At 46.0% G+C, this 9,327-nt stretch overlaps 1 protein-coding gene across 1 annotated transcript; it reads right to left on the reverse strand.

Moving 5' to 3' along the window:
- On the reverse strand, window positions 1–8,854 carry dld (deltaD). Its single transcript, XM_069174480.1, has 12 exons — window positions 8,392–8,854; window positions 7,907–8,209; window positions 7,026–7,086; window positions 5,771–6,028; window positions 4,213–4,273; window positions 3,971–4,101; window positions 3,683–3,852; window positions 3,345–3,561; window positions 3,055–3,228; window positions 2,236–2,965; window positions 1,812–2,067; window positions 1–1,716 (listed from the first exon to the last, which is right to left on the reverse strand). The coding sequence occupies exons 1-12, from the start codon at window positions 8,443–8,445 to the stop codon at window positions 1,711–1,713; spliced, it is 2,421 nt and encodes an 806-aa protein (XP_069030581.1). The 5' UTR covers window positions 8,446–8,854; the 3' UTR covers window positions 1–1,710.
- Between the last annotated feature and the right edge of the window lie 473 nt (window positions 8,855–9,327).

Here is a 9,327-nt window from a genome sequence, read left to right on the forward strand (position 1 = left end):
TTTTCCAGTAATAAAAATGACAGGCTCTGTACATACGACTTTTCTCTTAAATACAACACAGTCACAGTGGTCTCAAGTGCCTAACACAGACATGCATACATACATACATACTTACATACATACATTATCTGCCAAATAAAAAAAAATCCAACTTAAATTATAACAGGTTCAACAAAAACATCACAACAAAATGGAGCACAAATAATTACATGATTAAATTAAAAGAATACATCTTTCTTTAGATAACAAATAAAATAAAAACTAATGGACCTAACCAACGGCAGGCAGGGTGATGGTGTCCTTGAATTGGCTAATAGTGGAAGACCGGGAGTGAAGGGAGCAGGAGTGGGCAGTGCATACATTGACACCATACACAGGCATTACCTCCTCTGTACATACACACACTCACACTCACACAAACACCTCCATAGTGCAATGAGGTCTTGGCAGTTAAGACTAGTCCTTTATAGCTCGGCCTACTTGGGAAAAACAACAGCATCATTAGAGGTCAGGAAGCCCAAACTGTCCATTTTAAATTGCTGCAAGATTGATGCAACATTAATTCCACTGAATCCAGGTGTTTCTTTTTGTAAATGGATTGTAAAAATACAGAATAAAAATGACAGATGAATTGGCAATACACCTCACTTATGTTTTGTTTGGTTTGTTTCAACTAGGTCTCCTTTTTTTTTTGTCCTCGGATGCTGAAAGTGTTTCCTAAGTTGTCCTGCCCAAAAACATTGCCCTGTGTATCACAACCTTTAGGGGTCAGAGGCCAGTATGGCCCAACAGAATCCATGTTGGATCGATCTGCAGTCACTACTGGAGTCTTCAGTTTTCTATTTTCCGCTGAGAACCAGCTCAGCCGACACTGTTTCTCTGTCAGTGCTGCAGAGTTAAAGATGTTCAGCAGCTGTACAAGTCCCAATGTTATTTATTTACTTCTTGTTATTATTTCCAGGAAAGCTCCAATTGAGATTATGGGAATGAATTCTTGACATTAAATAGACTTCAAGTGTCCAGGGATGTCTAATGCTGCTCCACTCTACTCTGCAGCACTGCACAGAACATGAACTATTCAATATCTATCACAGATTTTACACTGCATTGTAAAACCACAGCACATAACAGTACTACAACAGTACTTCAAAAGTTCTCAGTACTCCAAAGGTACTACACTGTTCTTTCAATCAGTACGCCACGGTACTACAATATCATCGGTCAACATCCAAGTCAATACTCGACTGTTTATCAGGAGAGGAGAGTTCATCCTGGTCCGAGCTGTAATTCTTCCTTTTACTGCAGAAGACATTAAGCGCGCTCTTCATCAGTTCTGCAGCAGTCTTCATTTGACTGCATGAGTACTCTGTTAGCACCATTTCTGTACAAAGTCTGTACGAGTGCTGGCAGCGTCATCCGGTGCTTCGTCTGAGTCACTGAGTCAGCATTAGACCTACATCCTTTGAAGGTAAAAAATACTCAGAATTCAACCGTAGTACTACTGTAGTACTAAGTCCTCGCCAAGTAGGTACTGACTGTGCGTTGGCTAATCAGCACCTCGGCTCAAAGTCCTCTGGTAAATCCCAGGGAACAGCAGCAAACAGCAGGAGTAAAACCTCCTGGAGACAAGCTGAGCTCTACTGCTCAGGGCTGGTGTGTGTGGACCGCCATCGACCGGAGGAACCTGGTCCGATCGCGTCTTGACTGGTATCATACCTGTAATACGGAAAGGAAAAAAAGTCAGCGTCTTTATGGAACTTCAGTTATTTTGTGTGTTTTCTCACCAGATAAATCAATGTTTGTGCACTCACCTCTGTAGCGATGATACATTCATCTTTCTGGTCCGATATGACGTAGACTGACTGGTATTTGGTGTCGGTGGTACACTGGTACCGGCTGTCAGTGGGACTTGGGTATTCAACATCACTGGCTGACTGGAATTTGACGTCACCAGCTGACTGGTATTTCGGATCACTTGCTGCCTGATAGTTCAATTCAGTGGATGACTGATATTTTGCTTCGCTGCAGCTTGCGGACTCGACCACTTGTTTGCTCTCTGATGCATCACTGTGGGAGGAGGGACACAAACAGATTCAGAAATGCTGTCCTACAAACAACACATGTTTTGAGTCTATTCAGGGTGATACCTGCATCTGAGCTAGCTTAGTTTAAGGCGTGCACCATGCAAAGCTGAACAACAGAAATATGTATGAAGTTATTTTGACACCTGTGTACCTGTTCTGTCTCTTCCTGTATCTTTCTTCTGTTTCAGACTCATCCAGCATTTCACATTTGGCTTCTGGCTCATCGTGCTCCTCCTCTTTACACAGTAACAGCTCCTCAGGCCGCAGCTCGTGGACCAGGTTGTACTCCACACTGGGGTAGCGAGTCTTAAAGCCGTTCTTCTCTGGTCCGTTGAGCCCGCTGATTCCACTCAGGCCACCCAGTGACCCAGCAAGGTCCGAATGGTAATCTACCTTCTTGTTGGTGTTTTTAATTGACGTTGTCATCATAGCACCGAGTTCCTTGTCACTGCGGAGACAATTGTTGGTGGTCGTCAGGTTGTTCATGGTCTCATGGCTGTCACTGTGGACACTGTCACCGTGGTGACTGTGTCGCTCCTGCAGTTTGACCCTGATGTAGACCACCAGCACTGAGCAGCCGATCAGGACCACAAGAACGAGGAAGATGCCGGCGCACACTGCAGTCCACGGAAATCCACTGTTCTCATCCTCCTCATCATCAGCATTTCCACTTTCGGGGAAAGAATAGCGCCGATCTGGTCCATCTACAACCGGCTGACCCCTGGGAACCTCAGGTAAGAGGAACTGGCAGTTGTGACCGCCGTAGCCGGGCACGCAGGCGCACACGTAGCGACCGCTGCGCTCGTGGCAGGTGGCCCCATTGTGGCAGGGGTTGTGATGGCAACGGGAGATCGGGGAGCTGCAGTTCTTGCCAGTGTAGCCTGCAAAAGGAGTTTTAGAGTCAGAAAAACTGCTACAAAACTACAGAAAAAACAAATGTAGACACAGAGGAATCTGAGTGCTGTCATACCTGGAGGGCAGGTGCAGGTGTAGCCATTCGCTCCCTCCTGGCACGTCCCACCGTTCTGACAAGGGAAGGACAGACAGTATCCAGAGATGCTGCTGCTATCCTCGCAGTTTGGACCTGAAAATCCCTCGGGACACTGACAGAGGTAGGAGTTCACCAGATCCACACACACTGCACCTGCAGAGGAGAGAGGGATTCAGACAAAGACCAAGATTAGTCTACAGATATTTTAATTCTAGGTTTAGGCTTAATTGTAGGTGCCGGTGAAGTTACTGACACAGAAGACAACGTACCATTTAAACAGGGGTTGGAGGTGCAGTGATCGATTTTCTTCTCGCAGTTGAAGCCAGCGTATCCATTCGGGCACTGACAGAAGTAGCCACCTTCAGGGTTGTCAACACAACGCCCATCATTGAAGCAAGGCCCATCTGCACAGGTATTGGCACTTAACTCACAGTTGTTGCCATAGAAACCAGGAGGGCAGGTGCACTTATAGCCATTGTCTTCGTCCTAAATTGGAAAGAATGTAAACAGTGTTTACACACAGGCTTGTTAGGATGACTGTACTTGCTTTTTTTTTTTTTTTTTAAACATTGCCTCTCTGTCTCTCTTCCTCTCACGGGATACTCACAGTGCAGCTCCCTCCGTTGTGACAGGGATTTCCAGAACATTCGTTGACCTGGATCTCACAGCTGGCACCCGTGTGTCCAGGTAGACAAGAGCAAGTGTAGCTGCCCTGGCCAGTGTTGGTACAGGTGGCTCCATTAAGACAGGGTTTGTGGTGTGTGCAGTAGTTCAGATCTGGAAACATTAACAATAAACAACATTAATAAATAACAAAGTGAAATAATGAAGCAAAGAAGGTTGATCGCATAATAGAAGGGCCAAACCATAAAGTTAATTTGTCAGTAAAACTCACCCTGGTTGCAGAACAGCCCACCCCATCCCTCCTGGCAGTTACATTGCCACGGTTGTTGGCAGGTGCCATGGAGGCAGCCCGGGTAACGGATGCAGTCATCACAGTAACGCCCACTGAAGCCGACACGACACCTGGAAACACAGCATTCATTTAGATTTGTTAATAACAAGGCGAAGGGTGATTGTTTCATATATTTATTCATTAAAATTAGGGACCCATCAAAGCAGTTTTGTTGGACTTACTTGCACTCTCCGGGTTTATCACAGAAGCCATGTTCTTCATCACACCCAGGAAGGCAGATTGCTGCAGAGAGGAGACAGTGTCAGAGAACTCATGGGAAATCCAGTGCGTTTCCCCTCCATCAATGTCCATTCACAGAAAGCCTTTTCAAACTGCTGCCTGCCTGCCTGCCTGATTGGTGCCCTGGTCTTCTTGTTTGTTGGCTTGTGGGTCTTTCAGCTTGTCTGGTGGCCTCTCTGTCTGTCCGATATGTTTACCTGCCCGGCTGTCTGTCTGCAGCCTCTTTTATTCTCTCTATTAGCCTGTCACAGAGGCCTAATGTTGATAATTAAAAGTCGTAATAAACAAATTTAGCTGCCACACTGGAAAATGATAATATCTGGGGCGGTAATCAGTGTCATCAGGTCATTCTTAACCTTAGGCTGACGTATGCTCGTCTTCTCAGTACTGAAAAAGTTGCTGAAAATATTCCCTTTAGCTTTTACAGATAAACAGGGAGCTACAACAGTTTTAGTCATCAAACGGGGGAACCAGCCAACAAGCCCTCTCTTTTAACATGGTTGCTCTCCAACACAAAAGCCTCCAACACAAAGCCTCCTTTCTCCCCTTGACTATGGGTCAGAAGTCCCTTTTCTCACCCTTGGCCCTTCTCCTCCTCTTCCCTCTCCCTCCTCCTTCTGATCCTTCTCTCCTCCCTTCCTCTTCCATCCACCTATCCCCTCCCTTCTCCTCCTCTCTTCCTCTTCTCCTCTCCTACATTCTCCTCTCCTCCCTCCTCTGCTCCTCCAGTCTCTCCTCACTCCCCTCCTCCTCCCCCCAGGGCCAGCTGGTCTGTGTGGAGCTAACCACCAGACAGCTGCTCCATTGTCTCCTCTCACCGAGCAGCTGCCCCCTCCACAACAATACACAACCCCGCTTGGCCAATCACCAGCTCGAGCCTCAACAATACCGGACCCCCACTTGGCCAATCGGGGAGGAGGTTTGGGGCGAGGAGGCCCCAGTGGTCTAATGGAAGGCACGCGGCCTGTGAATTACTGAGGAGCCACTGCGGCTCATTAGAAAGGAGGCCTCTGGTGCTATGGGATAACTAACTGACGCCTGTTGCACACGGGCCCCGCATTATGAGGTGGAAAATGTCCCTAAACAATAAAGACAGGCAAATGACTGTTGGGGAAATGAACTTTGAAAGGTAGTTTTATCAACTTTGGAGAAATGGAAAAGTTATTTTCCTCTTTAGTGTTGGCAGTCTAATAAAAAAAAATTTGAAGATGGTATTGATTCCAGTTGGTAAAGTAAATTTGTATTATTACTGCATTAGTTTGAGGCATTATTTTGGGAGCAAGCAGTTTATGTAAACATCAGCACCTGCTACAAATGCCTGTGCTGCTCCTTCTTCTTATCTATCCCAGCAGCAGCTATCAGTGCATTTAAATATTAACTAGTGCATTACTACTAAGGTGAAAAAGTGTTTGTTCCCTTTATCTCCCACTTATGGCCTTTCCTCAAGTGACTCCACACAGACTGAATGATAGTGATGGATTAAAAAGCAAACCCACTTACGTTCTGTGCAATACGGTCCTTTCCAGCCAGAGTTGCATATGATCTCTCCACGCTCTCCGCAGGTGAAGTGTCCAAAAGCATCGTCTCGGGGCCGGCAGAAGACGGAGCAGCCGTCGCCGTAGTAGTGCTCATCACACAGGAAGCGGTAGGAGTAACGCAGCTCCGTCCTGCCGGATGTCTGCATGTCCTTGGACCACTCTTCTCCCACAGTGAGGTGACGCTGAGTGGTGATCCTGCTGATCAGACGCTCTGGGTTGTCTGTGAATGTAAGTCACACAGCTTGTTATGGGTCATGTGTTGTTACTGTTTGTGTTGTGATAGCTAGCAGCATGTAGTTCTACTAAAAATCACCAGCTTGGTGCAATGGGGGAGTTTTATGTGAGCAGCACCCTTTCATTGCACGAGTTATCAATTATATTCCTATTGTTTACTACAGATCTCAGATTGTTGTATCTTTCTCTAATGTAAACTTGTTTACTTGCTCTTCAACAGCACACATGTTAGTATTTTTGAACATGAGGCTGCCATTACTATTTTTTACTGGCTCAAAGTGGTGGACACTGCTGTCTGAATTAAAACAATGCTTCTCTTGTGAACTGTGTTTCACAAATGGAGACAGGTTACACCATAAAAACTGTGGTGTCCACCAGAGATATTTATTTTGTCCACCTCATCCACACATACTTTGCACTGTTGGTTCGTCATCCTCAGTACAGAGGTGAGAGCAGAGCATAAAGATGTCAAAAGCAAATCTCACCACAGGGCAAAACATCAGATCGCCTTTGAATTAAGATATTTATCATCATGATCCACAAGTACATCTACATGAAAAAACATGTCACTATTTACACAAAAACAGGTATTATGGCAGAAAGTGGCTGTTGGAATCAGTTTTTCAGCATCAAAGATGTTATATCAAAAATATGGTGTACATTTTGTTTAATAGAATGAAATATGAGCCAATTTGTCACATTGGGGCAAAAACATCAGATGATAATTAAATGTCTTCTATTTGTACAAAAATATCTACTGTATGTGTGGGGTACAAAATAAGTGAATGTTTGGCTCTTAATTGGGTGTCAAGAAAAGGTCTTAGATAACAGAAATGTGAGACATTACTTAAACTTTGTGTGTCCTGTCATCACTAATGACTGAGCACGAAGTGAAAAACATGCCACTGCAAGAAAACAAAGCCACTATTAGCATTCTGGTCTGTCTTTGAGTTACACTGCTGCCTTCTCTGGCTGCCACCCACCTGTTGTCAGGTCGTCCAGGGAGTCAGTGTGCAGAGCTTCAATGATCAGTGAAAACGTCCCCTGAGGAGAGACAGAGAGAGTCAACAGCTGCTCAGCCTGGAGGCCTCCCTCACAACCCAGAGCAGCAGAGGGCCATTACGAGGCCTCCCAATAAACTTCACAGCCTAATTCCCGTGTTGATTAGGGGCCTAATAAGGCCTGCTACCTGCTCATTTTTCACACCCTTGCTACTATCACACTCTGACATCGCCATAAAACCAAACGAGGCGGAATTTCACGCTGTGCTGCCAATGATGTGCCAACTCAGAGGATGTTAAATTTCCCACCACGGCTGTTCGGAGGAGAGAAGCGTTTGGTGAAACACCCCCACCCCTCGCTCCCCTCTTTCCCTCTCTCTCCCTCTCTCGCTCACACACACACACACACACACACACACACACACACACACACACACACACACACACACACACACACACACACACACCCTCCTCCCCTTCCCCGTTTTATCCTCCCAAAGAGCACAGAAATACTACAATAGCCCCTCTCACACACTGCTGACAAAGACCCTCACAAGTGTTGAGTTTAGGAGCATCTGTTGCGTTTTGCACTCTTCAAAGCTAATATGTCCCACTGGAATAAGACTAGAGTAATTTCAGTCTGTCCTTGGTTTTCATTCACCCCCTTAAAATGCATCTATATCTGTCTTTACTATAAAATAAATTTGGTTATTTTTAATACCCAACAGGAATCCTTCAGGTTAGGTTAGGCTAAATAAACAAAAATGTAGCTTACAAAAGCTTTATTATCACTAAGTGGTGTCTTATTGATTAAAAGATTAATATTTTATAAATACTAATAACAATCCTCATAAAATACTCACTGGCCATGTGAAGCCGAAGGAGAAGTTGATTGGGTTGGTGAAGCTGTCCGCGTTGGTCTCCGGCACCTGGAAGGAGTTGGAGCCCAGGACGGGAGTCACAGCCCCGCCATAAGTGCAGGGAGGCTCCGGGGAGACGTTGGCTTGATAATGCTTCAGACAGACCCGAAAGAAGGTCTTGCACTCACACTGCTGGTGGCCCTGCGGATGCGCGGAGCCTCCTGGGCAGCAGTTTGCGTTGCCCGTGATCCCCTTCTTGTTGAGGAACTCCTGCAGCTTCAGCTCAAACACTCCGGAGCACAAAACCTATAACGCACACACACAATCAATCAGTCGAGTGTGTTTGAGGTAGATGACTTCGGGATGGTTTTGGAAACATGGGCATTATTCTTAAGCAGGACATATTTAAAACATACTATTATCAAATAAATATATAGAAACACAGTGTGCATTTTAATATCCTTGTTATATCTTTAAATTGGACTTACCTGGCAGGTGAGTAGGGAGAGATTGACAACCAGGAGCAGACACAGGCGTCCCATTGTGTTGACAGCCCCTCAACAAGCAGTGAAAGCTCCACAGGTCCGTGTAGCCCGGCTCAAACAATCATGGAGAAAGTTTTAAAAGATTTCCGTTGTTTCACAGTCAAGGTGAGATTTTGACGCGCGCGACGGAAGATGAACGTGTCCTTCTGACTTGTGCCCCTCTACTTTCCCATAGGAGGCGTTAGTTTCTGACAGAAAGAATAAAAGTTTTACTGTGTAAAGTAATCCTCAGCAGAAGGATCCACTTGAAAAAGCGTGAATGAAATCCCCGATGGAAATATGTAACAGTTAATTCCAATCAGTCGGTGTGGAGGCAGCTCTCGATGGCCTTGTTTATTTTTCCACTTGATTGCGCATGATATGCTGATCCTAAACACAAAAAAACAAGTCTCCGTCCCTGTCTGCTTCTCTTGGTATAACAGTGCGTATGTCTGATGGGTCTCCTGCCCTGCGCAGGGTTTTATACCGGGCCAGCAGGCGCAGGGTAATAAGATGCAAATGAGCCCCTCTGCTCCTCTTCTTCCCCTCCCTCCACCACCACCACAAGTCCGCCCCGGGGCCATCACAAAGAAGGGGTTGGGGGGCGCAACTTTTTCTAAACCCGCCCCCCTCCTCTCTTTCTCTCAAAGGGACAGACCAAATGGCTAGTGAGCTGTTAAATGTGCAACAACCCCTTGTTTCCCCTGATGTCTCCCTCCTCCACAACACACAGGGCCCATTTACATTCCGTCAAATTCTTTAACCTCTGCACGAAATCCTCCACTCCGTCAAGAGATTTATACTCGCAGCAGCCAGTCTGACGGTGGCTTCTCATATTTTGGGGTTATGGCAAAACCTTGGCTGCCCTGCTCCCTGCATGGCCAGCCGGCCAGCCAGCCG

Source organism: Embiotoca jacksoni, unplaced genomic scaffold (genome assembly GCF_022577435.1).
Source record: "Embiotoca jacksoni isolate LCO1_2020_lvr unplaced genomic scaffold, fEmbJac1.0.p SCAF_6, whole genome shotgun sequence".
In the NCBI taxonomy this organism is placed as follows: Eukaryota; Metazoa; Chordata; class Actinopteri; family Embiotocidae; genus Embiotoca; species Embiotoca jacksoni.

What these genes read in the sequence shown, in the direction of transcription:
- dld (XM_069174480.1), bottom strand. Translation starts at nt 8,445, where the DNA reads ATGGGACGCCTGTGTCTGCTCCTGGTTGTCAATCTCTCCCTACTCACC. An exon ending in GATAAACCCGGAGAGTGCAA is followed by an intron (nt 4,102 to 4,212) that starts GTAAGTCCAACA and finishes CTGTGTTTCCAG; the next exon opens with GTGTCGTGTCGGCTTCAGTG. An exon ending in ACAACGGAGGGAGCTGCACT is followed by an intron (nt 3,562 to 3,682) that starts GTGAGTATCCCG and finishes TTTCCAATTTAG; the next exon opens with GACGAAGACAATGGCTATAA.